Source organism: Bubalus kerabau, chromosome X (genome assembly GCF_029407905.1).
Source record: "Bubalus kerabau isolate K-KA32 ecotype Philippines breed swamp buffalo chromosome X, PCC_UOA_SB_1v2, whole genome shotgun sequence".
Taxonomy (NCBI): Eukaryota; Metazoa; Chordata; class Mammalia; order Artiodactyla; family Bovidae; genus Bubalus; species Bubalus kerabau.
Window position 1 is genome coordinate 101,902,017 of NC_073647.1, and position 26,089 is coordinate 101,928,105.

At 52.2% G+C, this 26,089-nt stretch overlaps 1 protein-coding gene across 7 annotated transcripts; it reads left to right on the forward strand.

The window, feature by feature from the left end:
• The first annotated feature begins 136 nt into the window (after window positions 1-136).
• Window positions 137-26,089, forward strand: RBM10 (RNA binding motif protein 10). Of its 7 annotated transcripts, none has more exons than XM_055563154.1 (24): window positions 137-610; window positions 2,455-2,596; window positions 10,961-11,144; window positions 12,637-12,867; window positions 14,671-14,740; window positions 16,565-16,638; window positions 18,006-18,092; window positions 20,173-20,233; window positions 20,377-20,553; window positions 20,916-21,076; window positions 21,246-21,343; window positions 21,430-21,517; window positions 22,111-22,297; window positions 22,398-22,537; window positions 22,639-22,756; window positions 22,847-22,938; window positions 23,021-23,185; window positions 24,102-24,251; window positions 24,560-24,625; window positions 24,702-24,890; window positions 24,970-25,044; window positions 25,353-25,459; window positions 25,535-25,664; window positions 25,751-26,089. In XM_055563154.1, exons 1-24 carry the CDS (start codon window positions 316-318, stop codon window positions 25,874-25,876), a joined length of 3,213 nt encoding a protein of 1,070 aa, XP_055419129.1. In that variant the 5' UTR covers window positions 137-315; the 3' UTR covers window positions 25,877-26,089. The 7 variants fall into 7 exon arrangements, with proteins under 7 accessions (XP_055419129.1, XP_055419131.1, XP_055419130.1 ...); XM_055563156.1 differs by having other exon boundaries at window positions 22,183-22,297; XM_055563155.1 differs by having other exon boundaries at window positions 20,916-21,073.

The window sequence follows — 26,089 nt, forward strand, 5'->3', positions numbered from 1 at the left end:
GTGGAATTTACTTGACGAAAAGAAAGCAATGACACTTGCGTAGATGTTCCTAACCAATCGCGCGGAGAGTTGCCGCGCCCTTCGGCGAGAAGGGCGGAGCTTCCGTTGCTCTTTCATCTTCGAAGGAAGCCAAGCTTCTAAAACGACAGCCTCGCCGGATTGGCCAATAGCTACCGCTTTTCTCGACTTGCGGGCGTTCGCAAGGGGAGCGGGGAGGTGGCAATATGCTTGCCAATCAGAGTAGGCCAGGGATGACCGAGGGCTGACAGCGACCAATAGACGGGGTTGGCCAGAGCGCGCTCCCTTAGTAGGTGGATGGTGGTCGAAGCGCCGGCTCCTTTCTCATCGTCGCCATTTTGTGCTGGTGATCGCGGCCGGCTGGGAGTAGGCGACGGTGGGTTTCCCGGGGAGGGCAGCGCGCCTAGCGCTTTTCCCCTCCCCCTCCTCCGCCCTTTTGCCTCCAGCCTCGGACTTGGTAGTTGGGCGGACCGGCTCGGGCAGAGCTGGAAGAGTTGGAGGAGGTGGCGGCGGGCCGAGGTGATGTCCGGGAGCCCTCCCTTGACAGCCCGGGCGCAGAAGGTGAGAGTCGACGCTGGTCGTGGGGGCGGAGGTAAGGGGCCGGGGGTGGAGGGGGTTGCATAGAGGAACCGCAAGGGCGGACTGTGGTCGATGGGTCTGGGCTTCGCGCAGAACCGACCGATGCTTGGCACAGTCTGAGCCTGGGAGAGGGTGTCTTTTTTTATTGTTTTTTGTTTTTCTCCTTTTGAGAGCAGAGGCGCGTGCGCGATTGGGGCACTGGATGGGTGCACGCGGCTTGGGGGAAGGGAGGGACGGATGGGAGTGGGCTCCTATGGCTCGCTGTGTCTGCGACGCCGAACTTTTTCCGTGGAAGGCCGCTGACTGCGACTTTTCTTTTTAGCCAAAAAAGTGTGCTCTCTGCTTTTGTGTGTGACTTTGGTACTAACCAACCCATGGGGAAGTGTTCTGTGGCTCTGGGTGGAGGAGAAGGGAGATCGTCGGTCTGACTTGGATCTCTATCCTCGGAACCTCTGTCTGTAACTCTGGTTATCCATGGGGAGGGGGTCCTTACCCATAGAAAGTCTTATTAGGACTGGCCATAATCCACTTACTGGGTGGGGGCGGAAAGTGCAAGGAAGGTGTGTAAGACTTGACTGCTCCTTTTTGAGGGGGGAGGGGAGGTTCGTATTGGTTACTCTGATGCTTATTCTGTGAAAGGGGAGGGGGGCTGTGTAATTATGGCCGGTATTTTTGTGGGTCCCTGTCCGTGGTTTTGGCCCGTAGTTCTTCGGGGCTGGAGCCTGTGACTTGGGTCCCTATCTGTTATGGATGCTTTTGCCAGATGTACTGAGGATTTTGTCTCTGGCTCTCATCCACTGGGTTCCCTGGTTGTGATTCTAAGTCTTACCCATCTGGGAGCAGGTAAGTCTCATTCCCTGAGACTTTAGGAGGAAGAGAAAATTGATAGGAGTGTATACATGAAGGAAAGGTGTGGTGGCAACCTAGTGTTGGGCAGGTGCTGTTAACGCCTGACTTTTGCTTGATTGTTGTTCAGAGGGTGGGGCCTGAAGATTCAGGGATACTTTGTGGTGACCCCTGGCCCAGTCACATGGCTCTCGGCCCTCCTTAGTTCTCACCGCAACACTGAGGGTTGCCTTGAAGTGACTGCTCTCCCATTCCAGCAGAATAACACAGTGCTTCAAAACAGGCTCCAAAAGGGCTGCTTTTAACCTCTGAATAACTTGGGCCCAGAGCTCTGGGTAGGGAGCCGTCTTGGGGAACCTGGCTGCGCATAAGAGGCAGGCTCAGGGCCGAGCCAGTTGCCAAGTGAGGGCCAAAACTGTGTTGGCCCGGAACCTAGGGAGGCGGCAGCTGTCTCATTGCCAAGTTCGCCCCTTTACCCCCCGGAGCCTTTCATGGTCTCCTGCCGTCTCATAGTGGGCAGCCAGCATCTTCTTGGGAGGATGAAATGGCACCTGGCAGCTCATGGAAGGAGCCTGGTGGGTGCCTGGGACTCCTGTCATGAAAACTTGCCTCCATGCGTAGTGTGCCCAATCTCAGACAAGTCGTCCAGCACTGAGAGCCCCCCGCTTCCCGGGCAAGTAGCTCCAGGCTTGAGCTTGTCTACCAGTCTCAGATGGCAAAGCCGTGATCCCAGGATGGGTGGCACCACCAGGTCTCTCTGCAAGATGCTCCATGCCTGCCGAGGGCCGTGCTATTTCCAGGGTGGCCGGCTCTAGCCTCGCGTTTGTAGGGAAGGGAAGCAGCAGGCCAAATAAGGGCTGCCTTCCTGCTCCAATCCTCAGGAGCCCTAGGAGTTGGGATACAGTGTTGCTGGGCTTGGGGACAGCAGAGAGCCTCGGCACCAAGTGTTTCTCAAGGAGACCCTCTCTGCCATAACTGCCCTGACCTCTTTCTTCCTTCTGCTCTCCCCAGAGTCCCTGCAGGAGGCATCACCCAGGCTGGCAGATCATGGTGGCAGCACTGGGGGTGGCTGGGAAGTGAAACGGAGCCAGCGGCTGAGGAGGGGCCCCAGCAGCCCTCGCAGGCCCTGTCAGGACATGGAGTATGAAAGACGGTGAGTTCCCCTCTAACCCCCACCCTCCCCCAAGCAGCTTAGGTTTGTCCCGGTGTGAGAATCGATCCAGGAAAGTGCTTGGAGGGGGCATCTGGGCAAGAAAAAACCAAACAGTGCTGCAGATGATTGGTTTCTTTTCAGCAAACATGTACTTGGCACTCAAGAGCCAGGACATGTACTGGGCTCTGGGAGTGCATTGATAAACGAGACAAATAAGATTGCAGCCTTCTCCTCACTTAGGGTCTCACAAGGGAAGCCACACAGTTTCTGGTTGATAGGTGCCACGTGCGGTTGCAGGGCGGGAAGGGATCAAGAGAAAGGGAGGCATGGAGACTGATGCCCAGGTTTCCACTTTGGATGACGCAGGTAGGTATGGAAGGTATGGACAGCCACCGCAGGACAGACAAAAGTGGGTGACAGGTGGGCAGTTGTTGGGTTGTAAGTGCATGTGGATTCTCAGGGGAGAGGTGTGGGCTGTAGCTTTGGGTTTGAGGGATGGATGGGGGAGGGGTTGCCTTCAGAGTCAGAAATTTGCCCAGAAAATGTATGGGGCAAACCAGGTCAGATAGTATTACTCAGCCACGGCCTTTTTAAGATCTGGGATTCAGGGACAGGATGGGCTGAAGTTGGTGTGGACACTCTTATCCAGTTATTTTTAAACTCAGGGACTAACCAGAAACAGTTGGGACACTTGGTAAAATACAGAGATGCCAGATCATACCTTTACCATACTGGTGGATCACCTTACTTGATTCTAATGTAGATGATTCATTCCTGATATTTAAAGATTGTATAGAAAAGTAGACCTAACTGTCCCAGAGAGCCTCTATCAAAAGTCAGTAGATATATGAAAAAGTCAAGGAGGAAATAATTTTTTATTGCCTTACAGAGGGTTTCTGCTACCACCCCCTTTTGAAAAATGTAGAATTATAATGTTTTGGTTTCTGAAAAGTGATGAGCCCGAATTTGAGATGTGGTTATCATCAGGTGTTATTCAGCCTTGACCTTTCAAAATGTCTTGTGAAAGGCATTCGATTTTGGATGGTATTCAATAGAAGTGCTGTGTGGCAATTTCTGACTTTGAGTAGGTAGCTTACTTGCCTTAGACTTCATTATGAGGTAAAGCCACTGGCTTTCTTTTGGCTTTTAAAGAACCTCAAGTGCAAGGGTTTGAGTTAATCATACTTTTCCAGTTCAAGGTACATTTCTATCACAGATTGGTACAAGACCACCTCTTGCCATATTTATTTTTTCCTGTTTTATTTGCAATTCCCATAGCTGTAAGCAGCTGCTCTGTTGTCTTTGAAATGTATCCTTCTAAAATATGTGGTTTTGTTTGGAGTGTTTTCAATTTACACAAATGGCAGAATGTTAGTTTTAATTCTGTTTCCTGAGCTTTATATTATTCAGCACTGCATTTTAAAGATCTGTCTATATTGCTACCTGTATGTTAGTGCTTTGCTTCTAATTGGTCCCAAGGACACCATGGGGTGTGTCTGCTGCCTCTTATTTAATAATTCTCTCAAGGGTGGATACCTGTTCTTAATTTTGGTGTGCTAAAATTCATCACTTTTTTGTCTTTAAATCTGTCCTTTGAAAAATCTTCTCTATTCTTATCTCTGGATCCCTAACTTTATTTACCTTTTGCATTCAGGTCTTTAAATCCATCTAGAGTCCACTTTTAAATATGTTATAATGTAGGTTCTGGTTTTATTTTCCTCCATATAGTGGGCAGTGTTCCTAATATCACCCCCAAAATAGGTCATTCTTTCTTTATTGATTTGTGGTACCTCATCTCATCTCAAGTTCCCTCATGTACATGGATCTGTCTTGAGTGGTCTGATTTGTTGCATTGGTCTTTTTGCTATTCTTGTGCAGAACCTTAGTGTTCTGTGGCCTTATAGAATGTCTTAATAGTGCCTATTCTCTTATTTTTTGAAGTTGACTTAGTCATTTTGTAGCTTTATGTAAAAAGTTACCAAGTCTTTCTAAAAGTTCAAGAACTTTGAGATTGCATAAAATTTATATACTTCAGGAGAATTGTTATCTTTGTAAGTAGTCATCTCATCCTCTTAAACAGGTCATAAATACCTACAAGGTTCATTTAAAGGACATAAAAATCTGAATAAACCAAAATACAGGTTTTGGGTACTCCTTTTTTTCCCCATTGATGTATGGTTGATGTACATTATTTCATGTGCACAGCATAGTGATATATTTTGAGAGGTTACATTTGATTTATAATTATTACAAAATACTGGCTGTATTCCCCCTGCTGTCCAATATATCTTTGTAGCTTATTTATTTTATTCATAGTTGTTTGTACCTCTTAATGCTCTCCCCTATCTTGTCCCTCTCCCTTTCCTTTTCTCCACTAGTAACTACTAGTTCTCTATATCTGTGAATTTATTTCTGTTTTGTTATGTTCACTGGTTTTAATTTTTAGATTCACATATAAGTGATATCATACAGAATTTATCTTTCTCTGTCTGGCTTATTTCACTTAGCATTAATACCCTCTAAGTCCATGCATGTTATTGCAAATGGAAAAATCCCATTCTTTTTTTTTATGGCTGATTAATATTCCTGTGTGTGTGTGTGTGTGTGTGTGTAACACATCTTTATCCACTCAGTTTATTGGTGGACACTTAGGTTGCTTCCTTATCTTGGCAATTGTAAATAATGCTGCTGTGAACATTGGGGTGCATGTATCTTTTTGAATTAGTGTTTGATCTTTTTTTTTTTCAGATATATACCCAGGAGTAGACTGTTTTTAGTTTTTTGAGAAGCCTTCATACTGCTTTGCACAGTGGCTGCACCAGTTTACATTCCCACCAACAGTGTATGAAGGTCCTCTTTTTCTCCACATTCTCAACCAGCATTTGTTGTCTGTGTTCTTTCTGATGATAGTCATTCTGACAGGTGTGAGGTGGTATCTCACTGTGGTTTTAATTTGCATTTCTCAAAAAAAAATTTTTTTTCATTTCTCTGATGATTAACGATGTTGAGCATCTTTTCATGTGCCTCTTGGCCATCTGTACGTCATCTTTGGAAAAAATGTCTATTCGGGTCTTCTCTGTTTTTAAATCAAGTTTGTTTTTGTTTGTTTTGATATTGAGTGTATGAGCTGTTTATGTATTTTGGATATTGATCCCTCATTGGTCGTACTGGTTGCAAATATTTTCTCCCATTCAGTCAGTTGTCTCTGTTTTGTTGATGGTTTTCTTTGCTGTGCAAAAGATTTTAAATTTAATCTGGTTGTGTATTGTTTGTTAAAGTAATTCAGAGGTGCTTCAGTAGTTTTTATTGGCATCTTTTTTTTTCTCAAGCTGGTATTTGCTGGGGTAAATGAACGCTGTTGATTTTTGTAAATTACCTTATCTCTGCTGTGTTCTCTTGTTATTTCTACTCAATCATTGTTGATTTCGATTGTCTTCTAAATCAGTCCAGGCCTGATAGGCAACCTCCTTTGCTTTGGCATCAAGTGTGATGTGTACTGTAGGCTCTTAAAATGTAGTCTTTAATAAGTCAAGAAAATTCTCGAATTTTGGTTTGCTAAAACCGATCAGAAATGAGTATTGAAGTTCATAATTACATGCTTTTTTCTCCTTTTGTCTATCAACTTCATAATTGCATTAAATTGTATCCTTGATATTCTTAAGGTATACCCTCCTTGATCATGGTATGTATATGTATGTTTATAACTTATTTTGAAAAAACTTCAGATTTACCAAAAAAAAATTGCAAGTACAATGAACTCCCTTAATCCTCTACCCAGAAGCACTAACTGTAAATATTTTGCCACATTTGCTTTGCCTACCTACAAACCTATTCCTTCTTCCCTCCTCCTTCCCCCTCTCTTTTTTTCTCTTCCCCTCTCCCTTCCCCTCTCCCTCTCCCTTTCTATACATAACACCTTTTTTTTGGAATCTTTTGAGTTAGTGGAAGACATGAGCAGTAGATACTATAGAAAATACTACAGTTCCTTCTACTTTCTCTTTCGTAATCACAGGATACTTATCAATATCAAGAAATTTAACATTGATTCAGTACTTTCCTCTTTTAAGTCTGTTTTCAGATGTCATCAGTTGTTCCAAAAATGTCCTTTTAGGATGTTTATAATACGTTTTTAATAGTTGATGGGGTTCCTCTCCCCATCATTAGTCTTTTTTTTAAACAGAATTTTCCTGACTCTTCTAAGTTGTTTCTTGTCCTTTGCTATTATAAATAGTGTCACAATGAATACTATTTCTGTATACATACTAGTGGTTTAGCACATTAAATTCCCAGAAGGAAAATTGGGGGTCGGAAAGCATATAGATTTTTAGTTTTGCCAGCTATTGCCAGGTTCCCCTCCATGGGGATCATTCCATTTTCACTCGTACCACCAATATGAGAGTGCCTATTTTCCATACAGCCCTGCCAACAGTTTGTTGTTAAACATTTGGACTTCTGAAGATTTGAAAACATTTGATCACAAGATCTTCCTTAGGGAAGAATTTCAAATAATATATGTAGATACTCCCCACTCTAGGAGGTAGAGATTAATTTTTCCTCCTCTTGAGTGTGGGCTGATCTTAGTGACTTGCTTCTACAGAATAGAGTGTAAGGGAAAAAGAAACTTTACAGCAGACCCCACCATAACCAGATGATCGAGTTCAGCATCACCAGTAGTAAGTCACGTTGATAGCACGCACCTGAGATGTAGTGTGATCAAATGGGTGGCTCAGCTCTGTTAACCTCGTCTAAATAACAAGAACATATCAGATATACCCAAGTTGAGGTACATTCCACAAATTACCTGACCAGCGTGCTTCAAAACTCTGTCAAGGTCATTAAAAAAAAAAAAAAAACAAAAAAAAAAACGAGGCATGACTGAGAAACTTTCACAGGCCAGAGGAAACTAGAGGCATGATAACTGAATGCAGTGTGGTGTCTTGGATTCGATCCTGGAACAGAAAGAGGATAGTAGTGGAAAAATAGTGAAATGCTAATAAAATCTGTAGATCAGTTAACTTTTCTGTTCTGACAAATGTACCATGGTTCTCTTAACATGAGGAGAAACTGTGTGAAGTGTATATGAGAATTCTATTATCTTTGAACTTTTCTGTAAGTCTAAAATTATCATTTTTTTAAATAAACTTTATCATGATTAGAAACTTTGGGACTTCTCTGGTAATCCAGTGGTTAAGACTCCACACTTCCAGTGCAGGGAACATGAGCTCGATCCCTGGTCAGGAAACTGAAGATCCCACATACCTCAGGGCAACTAACTCACACCTCAACTAGAGAGCCCACATGCCACAACTAGGGATAAGCCTGCATATTGCAACAACTAAGAGCAAGCACAGCCAAAAAATTAAATAAAATTTTTTAAAAGATTAGAAACTTTTGTACATCATAGAACACTATTCAAAAGGATGAAAAGACATTCTAAAGAGTGGGAGGATGTGTTTGCAAATCATATATCTTATAAGGGATTAATGCCCAGAATATATCAAGAACTCCTACAACAGTACCAGAAAAACCTAATTCAAAAATGGGCAAAAGACTCAAATAGACATTTCTTCAAAGAAGTATAAATGACCAATAAGCACATGAAAAAAAGGCAAAGTAACAAGTGTTGATGACAATGTGGATAAATTGGCAACTGTATCACTGGTAGGAATGTAAAACTGTACAGATGCTATGGAACACTGTCAGTTCGTCAAAAAATTAGAGTTGCAGCCTCATGGACTGTAGCCCACCAGGCTCCTCTGTCCATGGAGTTTTCTAGGCGAGAATACAGGAATGGGTTGCCATTTCCTACTTCAGGGGATCTTTCCAACCCTGGGATCGAACTGGTATCACTTGTGTCTCCTACATTGGGCAGGTGAATTCCTTATCACTGAGCCACCTGGGAAACCCATAGGACTCAGCAGTTCCACTCCTGGGTATGTACCCTAAAGAACTGAAAATAGACTCAAACAGATATTTGTATACCATTGTTCATAGCAACATTATACACGGTATCCAAAATAACCAGTAGGTGGAAATGTGTCAACAGATGTGGTAGCCATAAAAAGAAATGAAATTCTGATACATTCTGCAACATGAACCTTGACAGCATTCTGCTGAGATAATATGCCAGACACAGACTTCCCTGGTGGCTCAGATGTAAAGCGTCTGTCTACAATGCGTGAGCCCCGGGTTCAATCCCTGGGTCGGGAAGATCCGCTGGAGAAGGGAAAGGCAATCCACTCCAGTACTATTGCCTGGAAAGTCCCATGGACAGAGGAGCCTGGTAGGCTACAGTTCATGGGGTCGCAAAGAGTCGGACACGACTGAGCAACTTCACTTATATGAAGTGCATAGAAAAGGCAAACTTACAGGGGAGAATAGAGGTTGCTAGGTGGGGTGGGGAATGATTATTTAATTAAAGTATGGAGTTTCTGTTTGGGGTGATGAGAAGTAGTAGTGATGATTATACAACATTGTGAGTGTACATTGTGCCACTTACTGAGTTGTACCCTTGAAAATGATAACATTTTTGTTAATTATGTATATAATTTATCACAAAAAAAGATTTGGGAAAATACACAAAAATAAATTTTAAGTGTTACAAAAATGAACTGTCCAGTATAGTTTTAATTTTCATCTTTTGTTGAGTGAGATAGAGCATCTTTTCAAATATAAACCATCTGTACAGTTGACCCTTGAACAACACGGGTTTGAACTGCACGGGTCTGTTGATATCCAGATTCTTTTCAGTAGTAAAAACTACAGTGCGCCACAATCCATGGTTGGTTGAATCTGAGCGTGTAGAGGAACCACAAATGCAGAGGGTCGGCAATGAGTTATACTCGGATTTTCAACAGAGCAGAGGGTCAGTGCTTGTTCAAGGGTCAACTGTATTATTTTCTGTAAATCCAGTTCTCTTTTTCTTTTTTCCCCATACCTTTTCCTTGTTTATTGTCTGTCTTGACTTGGCTCGTGATGGTTTTTGTTTTTCTGTTTTTGTTTTTTTCCCAAACAGATATGTTTTATTTTTATATGGTCAGATCTGATAGCTTTTTCTTGTATGGCTTCTTGATTTGGGTCACAGTTTTCCCCATTTCAAGATTATTAAAAAAAACTATCTCGTGTTTTCTTCTTTGGTTTCATTTCTTCCATTTAAATCTTTGATTTCAGATGAATCCTGGCTCATTGGTGTGACATATAGTCATAAGATCTTGCATATGTCTAGGTATTTAACCTTTTGATGCAATTATATTTGGAATCTTCTGATTCTGAACAGTGGCTCTCTGAATACCAGCAAGGTATTTATTCCTGAATATTAATTTCTGAACACAGCATCTTTACTGATTTATTTGTAATGATTTTTCCATTGACTCTCTTAGGCAGAGGCAGATACATCCTCATATCATCTACAAGTAATAGTAATTTTACCATCTCCTTTCCAGCTTTTAATCTCTTTTTTCCTTTGTTTAATTGTTTACTAGCTAGTTTCTTAGAATAATAATTATGGTGTTGATAATGGGCATTCTAGTGTCATTTCTAACCAGGATTACGATCCTTCTAGTAGTAGTCTATGTTGATGTCCAATTTTTCTTCATTTAAGTAGATACGTATTGGTTGCATTTAGAATACTGGGAGTTCCCTGCTGGTCCAGTGGTTAGGACTTAGTGCTCTTTAGAGTCATTATTTTATCAAAAGAGAATTATTGGGCACCTGCTGAGTATTAGGCACTAAGCTAAGCTTTGGGAAATACAGCAGTGAACCAAACAGGCGTGGTCCCTTCCCCAGACTCATTCTAGTAATTTTTTAAATCACCAAAGAAATGCACATTAAATCAATGTTGAGCTAATTATTTTACAGTTATTTCAGTAGGAGAAATTTTAACAAAACAGCTGCCAGTGCTAGCAAGGTGACCATGAAACAGAGGGGCAGAGTGGTGCAGTGCCCAAGGAGCTGGAGGGAAAGAGGTCGGCAGGGACCTCAGCCCACAGGACCCTGCAGGCCTTGTAGGATCTTGGTGAGCGTTTTGGTGTCTTGAGAATAAGAGGGAGCCGTCGGAGGAGAACTGTGGTTGGGCTTGATTGGCTTTGCCTTATGAAACACTCACTTGCTTTGAGGGTAGAGAGAATGAACTGGAGGAGGCCTGGGTGGGGGGTGAGGAGACCAGGCAGGGGGCCACACCTGAAGGCCCAGTGAGGGAATGGAGAGGTGGGGAAGGGAAGGAGAGAAGCGGGCTGGCTTTGAAGGAGAGGTGGTGGCAGCCTGGGGATTAGGGGTTGGCCTTAGGGATCCCTGTAGGGGTGGAGCTGAGGGCCTCTTTTGGAAAGGACTGGCCTCATATTCTGCTTCCCATCCTTCTTTCCCCAGAGGGGGACGTGGAGACAGGACTGGCCGTTACGGAGCCACCGATCGTTCACAGGATGACAGTGGGGAAAACCGTAGCCGGGATCATGACTACAGGGACATGGACTACCGCTCATATCCCCGCGAGTACGGCAGCCAGGAGGGCAAGCATGACTATGATGACTCGTCTGAGGAGCAGAGTGCAGAGGTGAGGGCTGGGGGGCCGGCTCCTGCAGGGCCTCGATCTGGCTGCAGCCCCGCGTGCAGTAGCTCTCCATTCCCATGCCTTCAGACTGTGCTCAAGGGCTTTGCCTCACCTGAAGGGTCTGTCCCCACTCCCCTCTCTGAGGGCTCCTCTCCCAGGTTGGGTCTCCCTGACCTCCACGTGCTTGGCTCTGTACTTCTGAGGTCCCCTGGCCACCACCTCTCTCCCTTCTTCCCTGTTCTTCAGGGTTCACTGCAAGCCCTCTACTGCCTGCTCCCAGCCAGTTTGGGACCCCAGCGTCTAGGGTCAAGAGGGCACCTGGATGTCACGTGGGTATCAGCAAGCAGAGTGGCTCTGGGAGGCTGAGTGTGGGCATTCCCAGTGGTGGCAGAGCCCCTAGACAGAAAGGAAAGCCCCCTCAGGACTCTCCTCTGAGCTCCAGCCAGCCACTTCCATATTGGATAGTTAGCCCTGACCTGAGGGGGAGGCATGATGCCCACCATCAGGGAGCCCCCATCTGAGGGGATGAAGCAGCCTTGCCTTATGCGAACCCCAGGTTGAGGGGGTACTCAGGGCCCTGGTCCACACAGGCACAGAGGAGTGGGAAGGGTACCCTTGCAACCCCAGCCCTGGGAAGCAGAATATGGGCGGCCAGCCACCCTCTGGGGGTCCAGCACAAAGACCCCCATGGTGGGCAGTCAGGCTTCCTTGGTGGCAACTGTGAGCTGTGCCTGGATGTGTCCAGAGCACTGGGTGGGCCCTGGGTGGACCAGGAAGAGTGGAGAGTTGAGTTTTCTGGCCCCGGTGAGGGCAGGATGGGCATGGACCCAGGCCTGCCTTGCTTAGTGCTGAGCAAAGGGTTTGGGCAATGCCCAGGAATCCAGTGACCACACCCTGTTAGGAAGGAGTGTGGTGGTGATGGAGGACTGGCCAGGCAGAGGATCAGGGACCGAGGGGCAGCGCTGTAGTCCTCGCAGTCTTTGCCAGCTCTTGCTGGCTGTCTCTGGTGGAGGTCTTAAGCGATTCCTAAACCCACAACTTGGTGACAGGGCCCAGGCTGGGAGTCTTAAGTGACGTGTGGCCTTCTGTGGCACAGGGAACAATTGTGCTTATACTAGCTGAGCTGGCGAGGGAGGAGGGGGCAGAAAGAGTGCAGGGTTTAGTGTGCCAACCTCCAACAGTCTCTTCCCAGGGAGGTCTCAGTGGTGTCTGCTCACCTGTCTGTGGGAGTTCCTCCCCCACACCAACACTGCCACCTGCTTCTCCCCCACTCCCCATCAAAGCAGCCCCCCCAAAGCATCTGAGGGAGAATTTCCAATCCCAGGAGGATTGCAGTTCAAGGCCTGCCCACCTTGCCTGCCCTGAGCCTTTAGCCGGAGCCCGCCCACCCCTGGCTTTCAGAGCCTGCCTGCCTCGGAGAGCCAGCGGCCAGCCCCTAGGCCCACCCTCAGACTGACTGCCCGCCTGGTGTCTCTCATCTCATTTTGTTGGCCAGGATTCCTACGAGGCCTCCCCGGGCTCCGAGACTCAGCGTAGGCGGCGGCGGCGGCACAGGCACAGCCCTACCGGCCCGCCAGGCTTCCCCCGAGACGGCGACTATCGGGACCAGGACTATCGGACCGAGCAAGGGGAGGAGGAGGAGGAGGAGGAGGAGGAGGAGGAGGAGGAGAAGGCCAGTAACATCGTCATGCTGAGGATGCTGCCACAGGCAGCCACTGAGGATGACGTACGTGCTCCCCATGTCCCCGGGCAGGCGGCAGAGCAGGAGGCCAGGCTGGGTCCCCTCCAGGGCCCTCAGCCCCTCCCTTACCCCCCACCTCCTCGGCACCTTTCAGCCCTTCTCCCCTCAGCCCTGTCCCCCAGCACTGCTCTGCCCCTGGGGTAGGCCCCGTCGTCTCCTAGTCTGGAAGGGAGGAGCGTGGCACAGGCTGGTTTGGCCAGGGGGCTGCGGTGGTGGCTGTGGGAGGGAACAGAGCATTCCTTCCACACATTCTGCTGGTGATCCATCCCTTCTGCATATGCCGATCAAAGGCCAGATGCTCACCAGGCCCGCTGCCAGATATCGCTGGTGGTAGAGGTGATGTGGAGACCCTGCAGGCTGGGGAGGCTCTCCATGGGATTTTCTGAGGTTTTATTATCATTCCCTACCACCTGCTCTCTTTTGCCAGCAGCCCCAGATCTCCTCACTGGCACAACCACAGAGCCTTGGGTCCTCCTTCCTTCACTGCTGTTGCAGCCTACCCACCCCGTCTGCCTGTGTGACATTCCCTCCCTGTCCGTACCGACTTCCCTTCGTGAGCAGGAAAACCCCATGGGGGCCACTAGAATAGCCTCCTCACTACCCTACCCAGTTCTCCTCCTCCTCCTCACGGCCTGTGAAGGCTCCACTCAGCTCTCCCCTGAAACCTGCTGGCTGCCTGTGTTGTTGCAGAGAAAACCCCACCCGTGTGTCTGAGAGCTCTCAGGTCTGGCCCACCTGCCCTTTTCAGGGTCAGGCGGTAGCTGCACGCTCTGATTTGTGGAGGATCTGTCACATGGTGGGCCACATGCACAGCCACCTTGCAGGGAAGGTCCTCTGTGTGTTTCATCCTACGGATGAGGAGGCCAGGCCCCTGGCAGCTGGCCCTAGTTCCCACAGCCAGCAAGTGACAGAGCAGAGTTGGGGTCTGAACTGGGCAGCTGAGCTCCAGAGCCCATGTTCCAGCCATTTCCTGAGCCCTCCCTGAGTATTGCGATCCTGATCTCCTGTGTATCTCTCTTCTCCATTCTCATGTGTGCCTGTTGAACCTCCAATCTGTTGCTGACCCTGGTGAGGGCACTGAGGCCCAGAGGCATTATGGCCACTGGCCCAGAATGCCCAGCACAGGCATCCAGTTGTTGGCAAGAGGCGCCACTGGCCTCAGGACCCTGCCTCACCTGGTCCAAATCCCAGGTTGCATCTGCAGCTTCGCCTGGCATAGGTCATCCAGGAAGCTTTCCATACCCCACAGCTGTGCCTTTTGGTCTCAACCCCAAGTTCCCACTCTGTTCGTGATCCTAGTGCCCATGGCTGGGCTTTGCTCAGGCCCCAGTTCTTCCCAGTTTGGGGCTTGTGTCATGGGTCTCTCTCAATGCAAGCTGGAGGGCAGTCCGTTCATGAAGAGCCAGGTTTGCGCCCCAGCTTTCCTTGCTTTGTGGCTGCACTAAGCCCGTTGGCAGACCACCCATGCCCACCATTCTTGAGCTGCTGGCTCACTTGCTCTCTTGACATTCTCCACCCCTGAAGGTCCTTACACTGCCATGCTTCACCTTGCAGCCCACCCCTTCCTTCCTTTAATTCCCTCTGCAAGTCTGGGGCTGAAAGCTGAGACTGGGTACTGGTAGGGGGCCGGGGCTGTGATCACTGGGGGAGAATCTGTGAGAGAGGGAGTGGATACAGTGTGCGCACAACCCCTGTGACCCCCTTGGGGTCCCAGAGACCTCCAACCAGCCCCTGGTACCCACAGCCTCCTTGTGCTGAGCCTGCCCCAATCCATATCACCCCATACAGATCCGTGGCCAGCTGCAATCCCATGGCATCCAAGCGCGGGAGGTCCGGCTGATGCGGAACAAATCCTCAGGTGAGCTTTCGTTCCAGTACCCTCCCCTTCTGCTGGCCAGCCTCAGCCTCCGAGTCTCCCTCCTGCCTCTGCCTTCTCCCCCACCCTCCCCACCCTGCCTTCCTGCCACAGCTGGGAATGGGCCACTTGGGGGTACCCTCTCTTCTCTCATCCCTCCTCCCACCCTCCTCACAGCTCTGGCCAGGAGCCTCTGATGCGGGGCTGTCAGGGAGGGGGTGCAGCTGTGAGCTGTGCTGAGTGCTCCCCAGGGGCAGGGCCAGGGCCAGGCTCCGGGGATCATCCTCTGTGGGACTCTGAGAATCTGAGATGGTAACCCCATCCCCCTCATAGACTCCCTTCCTTCCCTCTTCTTCTCCTTCCCCTGCTCCTTGCTCTCCCTGACACTGTTCTGGTAACAGACTCTGACCAGAAAGTAGGTCCCACCCATGTGTCCCAGGAGGGGAGGCAGGGGATGGCTCTTGTCCAAGAGTGCATCCCAAGGAACAGCCCAGGTCGCTGGCCTTGCTCGTTCCCTCCCTCCCTCTTGCAGGCTGCTTGGAGCTGGCCTGAGGTTAGTGGGCGGGGTGGGGTGTCTCTGCAGGATCTCCGGCCCAGGCTACCCAAGTCAGGCCCAGTGAGGCCTCGCTCTGCCTGGGCTTCTCTTTCCATCTTCATTCTCCTCCCCACTCCTCCATCTGTGTGTGTGTGTGTGTGTGTGTGCGCGCGTGCGCACGCACGCGCATGTGTGTGTGTGTGTGTGTATCTCTGTCCCTACCTCTCACTCTCTCTGTAATTATACCATTTCATCCTCCTGTGCATCCTAACGGTTATTCTTTTGGAGATCAAGCATGCCCTGCTGTGTCTAAGCCCTCCCAGTGTGTGCACCTCCAAAGGAGGAGCTGCTTTCCGGCGGCCTCAAGCCCTGGATCCTTCTCCCAGCCCTGGCCAGGCCTGGAGTCTCTCTTGGTAGCATGTTGGTCGTGCTCTGCTGCACTCTAGCCAGGCTGGCAGGATTCTGGTCTCCCTGGGGTGGTGTCCCAGGTGCAGCCTCCTCTGTGGCCCTGGGTGCTCTTACCATGGCCCTAGATTCTTAAAGGTCTCCTTGGACCACCTGGCCCCCATTCTCCTGCCATCTTGGAGGACGTGGACTGGGGTGGCTATAGTCTTCCTAGCTTTGCCCTGAGGTGGCTCCCTGGGGAGTCCCACCTTCCCTGCATGGTGGTGAGGCTGAGGGGGACATTGTGTCCCTGACTCCCCCTGGTTCCTAATGGTCCTGGAGCCTCCCCAGCCTCACCAAGCAGCCTAGCCCCGCTTCTCTATTGCTCCTTCCATTACACACCTGTTGCGGGACCCCTCCTGGGCTACCCTGGCCTCGTACTGGGCCCCACCATTCCAGTGTTGATTCTGGCCCAGGTGAAACCATCAGCCTGCCCCTCTGCCCTCCTTCCTTCTCTGGAGACAGACCTCTCCTTGTACCTTTTCCCTCCCAGCTCCTTCTCTCCGTCTCTGTCACCCCAGGCTGTCTGGGCAGGTGTGCCTGAGCCCCCATCTCTGTCTTTCTTCCCAGCTACCGTGTGTATATCCCCCGCCCCCAACTCCTCTCCGGCTGTGTTTTCCTGCCTCCCTTCTTCCCTCCTTCCTGCCCCTCCCGACCATCTCCCTGACCTCCCACACCCTGGTCTTTCTCTCTTTGCTTTTCTCTCTCCCTTTCTTCCTTTTTCCTCTCTCCACTTCCCTCTCTGCCCCCACCCCCAGTCCTCTCCCCTCGGGTCCCGCCCCCGGGAACGCCGTGTGTCCAAAGCTGTTGACTAACCCACTGCGTCTGTATCTGAATGCTGTCTCCAGGTCAGAGCCGGGGCTTCGCCTTCGTCGAGTTTAGTCACTTGCAGGACGCTACACGATGGATGGAAGCCAATCAGGTTGCTTTGCCGCACTTGAACCCCCCCCCAAACAAATACTACTTTGTAATCGAGCGCTCCCCATCGCCTGATTCTTACGGACACAGTTCCCTGCCCTGTGGTCCTGTGTCCCATCCCCCCCAACCCCTCTCTCTACCCCTTCCTGACCCTCACTATCTCCTCTTCCTGTCTCTCGCTACCCACTGGGCTTCCCATTAAGAGCCCACACTTGCCACTGGCCCTTCCTGCTGGTCAGGCGCTAGCTCTGCCTCTCCTCCTCTCCCAGTTGAGTTTTCAGAGGAAGGGCTGCCTTGGGGGTGGTAGGGGGGTTTTTCCACCCAGGTGCCCACTCCCCGGGGGACCACCCTGCCCTGGGATGAGGCAGAGCCAGGACTTTGTTTCACTCAGGCACCACTGCAAGTCCAGCTGCTGGGGAAACTTAGTTGTTGGCATACTAACTAGCAAGTCCCGTTTTGCCAGCTCTCTCCCTGTGAGCTTGGCCCTGTGATTTCCATAGGACAGGCCAGCAGGGTTCTATTGATCTAAAGTACCAGTCAGGGGTCATAGTTTCATTCACCAGGACTCACTTTGGAGCCCTACCCCTCCCACTGTACCTGGCCCACCCAGGAGTCTCCAGTGGTCCTGCCCTCCCAGCAAGGAGTCTTACTGTCTGGAAGGGAAGGGAGCTCACTCCCCCAGCCTGGCATGGGCTCCTAACCCAACAGCTTTGGGGCCTTCAGAGACCCAAAGCTTCTGCTCACCCACCCAGAGCCCAGCTCACTGCTATGGGGCACTGTGCCTCGGGCTGGGGGAAGGGGAATGGGGCGATGGGGCAATGTGGCGGCCCTGGGGCCATCTCTGCTGGTCCACAGGCTAGTGGGCCCAAGGACCCAGCTGGCCATGGGAAGACAGCTTCACTGCAGGACCGTCCATCTTTTAAATATGGCTCTTTCTTTTTCCCCTTCTCCAGCACTAGCGCGCGTGCGCTCTCTCTCTCTTTCTCTCCCCTCCTCTCCCTCCCCTCCCTGTCCCCCCTCATCCCAAGTGTAGCCTGTGTAGTGCTGGCCCTGGGTGTGGCCTGGCAGTGTTAGGGCTGAGTGGGGGTTTGCCGCACTGTCCGGCAAGCTTCGGGCAGCCGAGCACTGTGTGCCTGGTGGAGTGTGTTCACGTGTGCGTGCCTGGAAAGGCAGCAAACAGCTGCGCCCGAGGGCTGTGGCTCTTTCCCTCCCTCCTTCCCTTCCTTCTTCCCTTGTCAGTTCTCCGACCTCCCTCCGTTCCCTGTCCCTCATCCATCCAGCTGAAGGGCTCGCTCACTCTCTTCTCCTGTGCTGAAACGGTGCGTGGGGCACTGCTGCCCAGGCCTCACTGTGCTCTGCTTTTCCCCGCAGCACTCGCTCAACATCCTGGGCCAGAAGGTATCCATGCACTACAGCGACCCCAAGCCCAAGATCAATGAGGACTGGCTGTGTAATAAGGTACAGGGGCAGTGGGCAGCAGGTGCCGTGGATTGAGACAGCCACGGCAGGGTGGTGATGTGTCTGTCTCCCTGGGGCCTCTGAGTGGTGTGGGGCATGGAGGAACTGGCTCAGCTCCAGCAGCACCGCTCATTGCCTCCCCCCCGAGCCCCCTCCCCATCCACCCAGCCAGCTGCCAATTCATACTGAGCTTTCACTCAGTGCCAGGCTCTGCCCTCATGCAGCACGATATTGCCTGAGGCCCCAGTAGACATCACACAGACATTTATGTGAGTGACTAGTGATGGTGAAGCATAACATGGTGTATGAAAAGTGGGCATCAGGGCCAGACTGGCTGAAATTAGACTCCCTCAAAATCTCCCTTGAGGTCAGAGTATTGAACCTCTCTCTGCCTCACTCTCCCCATCTCGAAAATGCAAATGCTAAATACCCAGAGGTGGTCAGAAGGATTGAAATGCAGTGATGAGAGGGTAGCACTTGGAACAGCACCTGTCAGCTGTTGTCCTGAATAACGTGTAGGGTGTTCTGAGAGCTTGTGTCAGGTGACCCAACCCCTGACAAAGCCAGGTCCACAGAAACTGACTGTACAAGCTGTAGGTCTTTGCGGTCATGTTCCCTGGCAGGAGGCTGAGGCTCAGAGAGATGGAACCTTGAGCTGTGTCTTATTCCTGATCATGGGCTGTGGGTGCCACCGTGGGTTCAGGTCTCCCCTCAGGCCAACCTCACCTCCCACAGCCGGCTGGCAGCCCTGAGACCTAAAGGGAGTCCTGAGAGCTTGCAGGGGGCCCCGAGCCTCTCCCCAAGAAGAATTCTGCCTAGTAAAGTGGAGGGTGGGGCGCCTCTTTGTTTGAAAATGAAAAGAGTAACACCAGAAGGCAGATGTCCAAACTCTCCGGAGAGAGTGACAGGAGGACTCACTCCATCTCTCCTGTGTTTTCAGATACTCCTTGAAACTAGGGCAGTCTGTTCTTTCCTCTCCTTTATCTACCGCATCCTATTGCTCTCTGGTCTTGTCACGTCCATCACACAAATGCCTTCCATTGCCATTCCCACTGTGCAGGCCGGTCCTCACCCCTCCTCCAGACAGTTGCCATGGGCCCCTCTCTGGTTTTCTGGCCTCTTGCCTGTCTTCCACTCCCTCACCTTTGGCATTCCTCACACCCACTTCTGACCATGTCCCTTCTCTGCCAAAAACCTGCACATATCTGAACGTGAGTGTGATGCTCCTCTGGGATCTAGTGTCACCTTATTCTCCAGCCTTGGCTTTTGCCTTTCTCCCCACCCTCCTACACCAGCTACACAAAATGTCTTGTGTCCTCTGCTAGCAAGTGCTTCCCAGCAAAACCAAACCTCTGGGCCTCCCAGGTGAAACAGCCATGCGGACTATACCCAGCTGAGTAAGCTGGGCCTCAGGGCCCACTCCTCTCCTGGAGTCCCTGGTGGTAACCATTTCCAGACTGACCTGCTGCCCCTCTGTGCTACATCAGCTCCCTACTGTTAGGCCGCATGCTGCGGAGAGCCTGGCATGGGAACAGTGCTCAGGACTTGACTGCGGATCAGAGACCGAAATGTGGTGAAAACTGGGGGTCTCCAGAGGCTGCAATACCCAAGGCAGATTTATTTCTCAAGAGTGGCAAGATCCAACCTCGAGATGAAGGGATGAGGCCTGGCAGGAGAGGGGCTACTGACTTTTTAAGGATAGAAAAGTGATGAAGGTTTCTGAGAAGGAAAGTACGTTCTGGGAAGAGGAACCTACTAAAAGGACTTTGGAGGCGGAAACGTCTCTGAGCTGGTCCCTTGGAGGAGACAGCAGTTGGTAACAGAGGTGGGGGGTGGGTTACGGACTCCTGAGTTGAGGGGTGGGTGCTGAGGAGAAATTTGAAACCATGTAAAGAGTCGTGTGTCTGAGAATGATAGCCATTCCCCAAAGCCCTTTGCTCCCCCCTCCCCCGACCCTGGGACCTTCCTGGGGCATGGCGGGATCCCTGGAAGATTTCTGGATCCATGTTTGGAGGGTGCAATGGAAAGCTCCCACCCCCTACCCCCTGCTGCCTCTGACAGCCTGGCCTGTGCCTCACAGTGTGGCGTCCAGAACTTCAAACGCCGCGAGAAGTGCTTCAAATGTGGGGTGCCCAAGTCAGGTACGGCCTTCCTACCTCCCTCTTCCTTGGGACATTGTGGGGAGAGGGGCAAGGGGTGACGGGCCACAGCTCTGGAAGGAGGGTGACCTGCCTGGGAGCTCCTTCCCATTTGTCACCGGCTTCTCTTCTGATGCCCCTAGCAGAGGCGGAGCAGAAGCTGCCCCTGGGAGCGAGGTTGGATCAGCAGACGCTGCCACTGGGGGGTCGGGAGCTAAGCCAGGGTCTGCTGCCCCTGCCACAGCCCTACCAGGCCCAGGGAGTGCTGGCCTCCCAGGCCCTGTCACAGGGCTCGGAGCCAAGCTCGGAGAACGCCAACGACAGTGAGTCCATTGCTCCTTCCTCTCTGCCATAGGGTGTCTAGGCTGGGCTCCCCGAGGCCAGAGAGACAGTGGTGACCAGGACTTAGTCTTCCTGGGGGTCCAACGGGTTTGGAATCAGACACATAATGTAGGGAGAGCAGAAGAAGAGCATTACCAAACTCTACTTGAAGGGTGTGTTGAGACGATTCTCACAAGGCAGGTGGCTGAGCTGGGACTTGGGCTGACAAGCAGAGAGGAAGAGGTGGGAGGAAGCAGCAGGTACAAGAACATGGAGGCCAGGGATAGGAAGCAGTGGGGAGCCAGCAGAGGGCAGGGCTGGAGCGGGTTATCGGTGCTCCCTAATGCTTGGTCCCTTCCCACAGCCATCATTTTGCGCAACCTGAACCCGCACAGCACCATGGACTCCATCCTGGGGGCCCTGGCACCCTACGCAGTGCTGTCCTCCTCCAATGTACGCGTCATCAAGGACAAGCAGACCCAACTGAACCGTGGCTTCGCCTTTATCCAGCTCTCCACCATCGTGGTGAGGGCGGCACAGGGGGGGGCCGGGCAGCCAGAGTCCCGGCCCCCAGGGCAGGGAGGAGGGACCCTGACCCTAGCTCCCCAACCGCGGCCCCAAACCTGGAAATGGGGCAATGGAGCCGGGGGCCTCCCCGGGCCTGACCCTTCTGCCTGCCCCCCCCCCTCCTCAGGAGGCAGCCCAGCTGCTACAGATCCTGCAGGCCTTACACCCACCACTCACCATCGACGGCAAGACCATCAACGTTGAGTTTGCCAAGGGTTCTAAGAGGTCAGGGCCCCACCTGTGTCCCTTCTCAGCCTGCCCCCCAGCTTGGGGCCTCCTGTCTCACTTCCAGTCTCTGACATCCTCCCCAGGGATATGGCCTCCAACGAAGGCAGTCGCATCAATGCTGCCTCTGTGGCCAGTACTGCCATTGCCGCGGCCCAGTGGGCCATCTCACAGGTACTCAGAGACTCCCCTCCACCCCAGCTCCCCCGTATCTGGGCCACCTCCACCCTCCCGCTCCCTCTCTGCAAACAGGAGGGCTGCCTTGCTGTAGCGGCTTCCCGTGGACCAGAAACCCTCTCCCGGTGGTTGCTGGTGTGGGCTGCAGGGGCCTCATGGCAGCTCCATTCCCCAGCCCCTCCTCCCAGGCTTCCCTTTCCAGGGCCACGCAGTTGCTTTTCTCTTCTGTTTGATGGTCATGTGTCATTGTAAATTGTTTCAACTTTTTTTGACAAAAGGGAACTTAGAAGTGGCTGTAAGAAAATTGGGAGAGGAAAATATAGGAGGGGAGGGTCTGACCCCCAACCCATATAACACGTAGCGCATCTAGCAGTGTCAGCTCTGGGAGTGTTTTGCCACATGTCATTGTTCCAGTCTTGCTTTTGTCACCACCCCACTCCACTGTGGCCCGGTGTTCCTTGTCTGAAGGCTGCATGCTTTCTGTCAACAGACAGATACTAGCTTCCCTTGTGGGCAGATGCCTCTTAGCCGGTTCCCCTCCCCTCTACACCACCTCCTCTGCTAATGAGCCCCTCCCACCTGCCCCTCAGGCCTCCCAGGGTGGGGAGGGTGCCTGGGCCACCCCCGAGGAGCCAACGGTCGACTACAGCTACTACCAACAGGATGAGGGCTATGGCGGCAGCCAGGGCACAGAGTCCTCTCTCTATGCCCATGGCTACCTCAAGGGCGCAAAGGGCCCTGGCATCACCGGAACCAAAGGGGACCCGGCTGGAGCAGGTGAGCGTCAGCGTCTCCCCCAAACCCACAGTGGGCACTGGCAGGCCTAGGGTCCTGGGTCCCGCCATTCACATTCTCTCTTCTCCGTTGCCCTTCCCAGGTCCTGAGACCTCCCTGGAGCCTGGGGTGGACTCTGTGTCCCTACAGGCTTTCTCCCGTGCCCAGCCTGGTGCCACTCCTGGCGTCTACCAGCAGTCAGCAGCTGAAGCAAGCGGGAGCCAGGGCGCTGCCAACAGCCAGGTGAGGGAAATAAGGGGGAGGGGTCCTTGGGGGGCTCCTGGGTGACATGGGGTCACTGGCAGACACTGAGCCTTGTTCCCTGTTCTTGCCCCCATGACCAGTCATACACCATCATATCACCCGCTGTGCTCAAGTCAGAGCTCCAGAGTCCCACCCATCCCAGCTCTTCCCTGCCACCGGCCACGAGTCCCTCTGCCCAGGAGTCCTACAGCCAGTACCGTGAGTAGCCACAGCCTGCAGCGAGGGGCGGGGGGCTCCTTCACAAAGCAGCAAGGTGTGTGACACTCCCCCACACTTGTCACTCCCCAGCTGTTCCTGACGTCTCCACCTACCAGTATGATGAGACATCTGGCTACTACTATGACCCCCAGACCGGCCTCTACTATGATCCCAACTCTCAGGTGATGGGGCAGCCTGGGAGGGGGTGGTGTCTGCTCCTCAGCGTCTCATTCCTCCCTCACACACCTTCTCCCATCACCCCAGTACTACTACAATGCCCAGAGCCAGCAGTACCTGTACTGGGATGGGGAGAGGCGGACCTATGTCCCTGCCCTGGAGCAGTCAGCTGATGGGCATAAGGAGACAGGAGCACCCTCCAAGGAGGGCAAAGAGAAGAAGGAAAAGCACAAGACCAAGACAGCCCAACAGGTGAACACTGGGAGCCCAGCAGTCACTGTCTGTCCTTTAGGTGTCTTCTGGGCAGTATCTGTGCTTGAGAGAGACCCGGCTCCTGGTCTGGCTCTGCTCTGTGCTGTGTGACCTTGAGCCAGGGCAGTCTCCTCGGTACACGGTGGGGCTGCCCATCTTCCTGAGGTGGCTACTGCCATCCAAATGCAGCCTATCCACTTTCCTGTCCCCTGGTGGGAACCTTTGTGCTGTTGGTGACAGTGTGGGCTGGTCTGGGCACACCTGAAGCCAGGCTAAGGCTGCCTAGGGAAACAGATGCACAAGTCTGCTCCTGTGGGCCCGAACCCCACCTGATGGTGTGTATTCATCTGTCTGTGTATACACATGCCAGAGAACTTCTTCCAGGCCCATCAGGGGGTGGGCAGGAAAACAGCCATTGCAGTGTTCTGTGGTGGTGGGCAGTTGGAGGGAACCTCCATGTCTTGTCTGAGGAGGAAGAGTGTGACGGTCTGGGTGCAACACTTAGAAGCAAGAACTTCGTGTTCCCTTGATAGCCTGGTAAATTCTAAAACTGATGGTGGGCCTGGGTGGGGATTGGGCATCAATACGGAATGTGGTGTAGAATCATACCTGTTAATTAAAATTGTATGCAGAGCAAGCCATTCTATGCATTTCAGAATGATAAGAACTCACAGCGACCCTAGTGGCGTGGACACCTGTGAGGAGAATAGGGACACAGCAAGGGAGGGGCTTGCTGAGGAGCACTAATGACAGGATGACAGAGAAATGGGGACTTCAACCTCTTCCTCTCTCTCCTTCCACTTGAGGCTGCAGGGCAGGAAGGGGCGGGCTGCAACAAGGGCAGTGGTTGGAGTTGGTGACCCCAGCAGTTGGTAGATTCCTAGGAGCCTCACCGCCCCACCACCCTCATCCCTAGATTGCGAAGGACATGGAACGCTGGGCCCGCAGCCTCAACAAACAAAAAGAAAACTTCAAAAACAGCTTCCAGCCCATCAGCAACTTGCGAGATGATGAAAGGCGGGAGTCAGCCACCGCGGATGCAGGCTACGCCATCCTCGAGAAGAAGGTGTGTTGTGGCCGTCCATCTGTGCTCTGTCCCCAGGCTTGTCATCCCTTTGGTCCTTCTGTGGAGTCCCTGAATTTCCTTGTCCCTCCACCCCTGATGCTTCAGATGGTAAAAATCTGCCTCCAATGCAGGAGACATGGGTTCCATCCCTGGGTCGGGAAGAGCCCCTAGAGGAGGGCATGGCAATCCACTCCAGTATTCTTCCCTGGAGAATCCCATGGACAGAGGAGCCTGGCGGGCTATAGTCCATGGTGTTGCAAAGAGTCAGACATGACAGAGCAACTAACACTTCCACTTTTCCACCTCAGGGAGCACTAGCTGAGAGACAGCACACCAGCATGGACCTCCCAAAACTGGCCAGCGATGACCGCCCAGTGAGTGCCTGGGGCAGAAAGAAGGGTGGGGGCTGTGAACTAGCCAAGCCTGACCTCTTGCCTTCCCCTTTTCCAGAGCCCACCTAGGGGGCTGGTGGCAGCCTACAGCGGGGAGAGTGACAGTGAGGAGGAGCAGGAACGCGGGGGCCCAGAGCGGGAGGAGAAGCTCACCGACTGGCAGAAGCTGGCCTGTCTGCTCTGCCGGCGCCAGTTCCCCAGCAAGGAAGCACTCATCCGGCACCAGCAGCTCTCCGGGCTCCACAAGGTGACTGAGGGAGGCCTGGCAGGGAACCCCAGCCTGGCCTGACCCGGCCACTTTACTCTCCTCCTGTCCTCCTTTACAGCAAAACCTTGAGATTCACCGGCGAGCCCACCTGTCAGAAAACGAGCTGGAGGCACTTGAGAAGAATGACATGGAGGTGAGGTGTGACCCACTCCCCGGCTCCATCCATCAGTCCCTTGCCAAGCACCCCATCTGTCATGCAGGCAACTGGTGCGGGCAAGTTCCTCAGCTAGACACAGCCTGGCTGCCATCAGCCACCTCACATCTGTCCCCACGCACAAGCTTCTTCCCAACTACCCCGTGTTGGCGGGCGACTGGCAGCTGCAGGACCTCAGACCTGTTGGCCAGATCTCATTCCCTGTGGGCCCCCCACCCCAGCTGTGCCCATGTTTCCTGGAAAGAGCTGTCAGCCCTTTCATTCTCACACACATAACGCTGTTTCAGCAAATGAAGTACCGGGACCGCGCAGCTGAACGCAGAGAGAAGTACGGCATCCCTGAGCCACCGGAGCCCAAAAGGAGAAAGTACAGCAGCATGTCTGCGGCCTCCGTGTGAGTATCCAGGGCCAGGTGGGAGGTGTGGGGCCAGCAGGTCTGCCGCTCACACTGTGCCCCTGTCCCCTGCAGGGACTTTGAGCAGCCCACACGGGATGGGCTGGGCAGTGACAACATTGGGAGTCGCATGCTCCAAGCCATGGGCTGGAAAGAGGGCAGTGGTCTGGGCCGCAAGAAGCAGGGCATTGTGACTCCCATTGAGGTGAGCCTGCTGGGATCCCGTCCCCATCCTCCAGCACTCTCCACTGTAGCCTTGGCTGACTAACAGAGTCTGCCTCCTTCACACAGGCCCAGACACGGGTGCGGGGCTCTGGCTTGGGTGCCCGAGGCAGCTCCTATGGGGTCACGTCAACTGAGTCCTACAAGGAGACGCTGCACAAGACAATGGTGACCCGCTTCAATGAGGCCCAGTGAGCAGCTGCAAGACCTACTTATACTTGCATCAGGTGTCCAGCGTGGGGCGGGGGAAAATGAAATGTTGGGTGGTCAAAGCAAAGCCTTGCACCTGTCTACCAGCCCTACTCCCCAGCCAGAGAAGCTGTGACCAAGTCAAACTTTGAGTTGCAGACTTTTATTGGAAAACTGGGCTGGAATCACCCTTGTTTTTGTAATAAAAGCTGAAAAGTC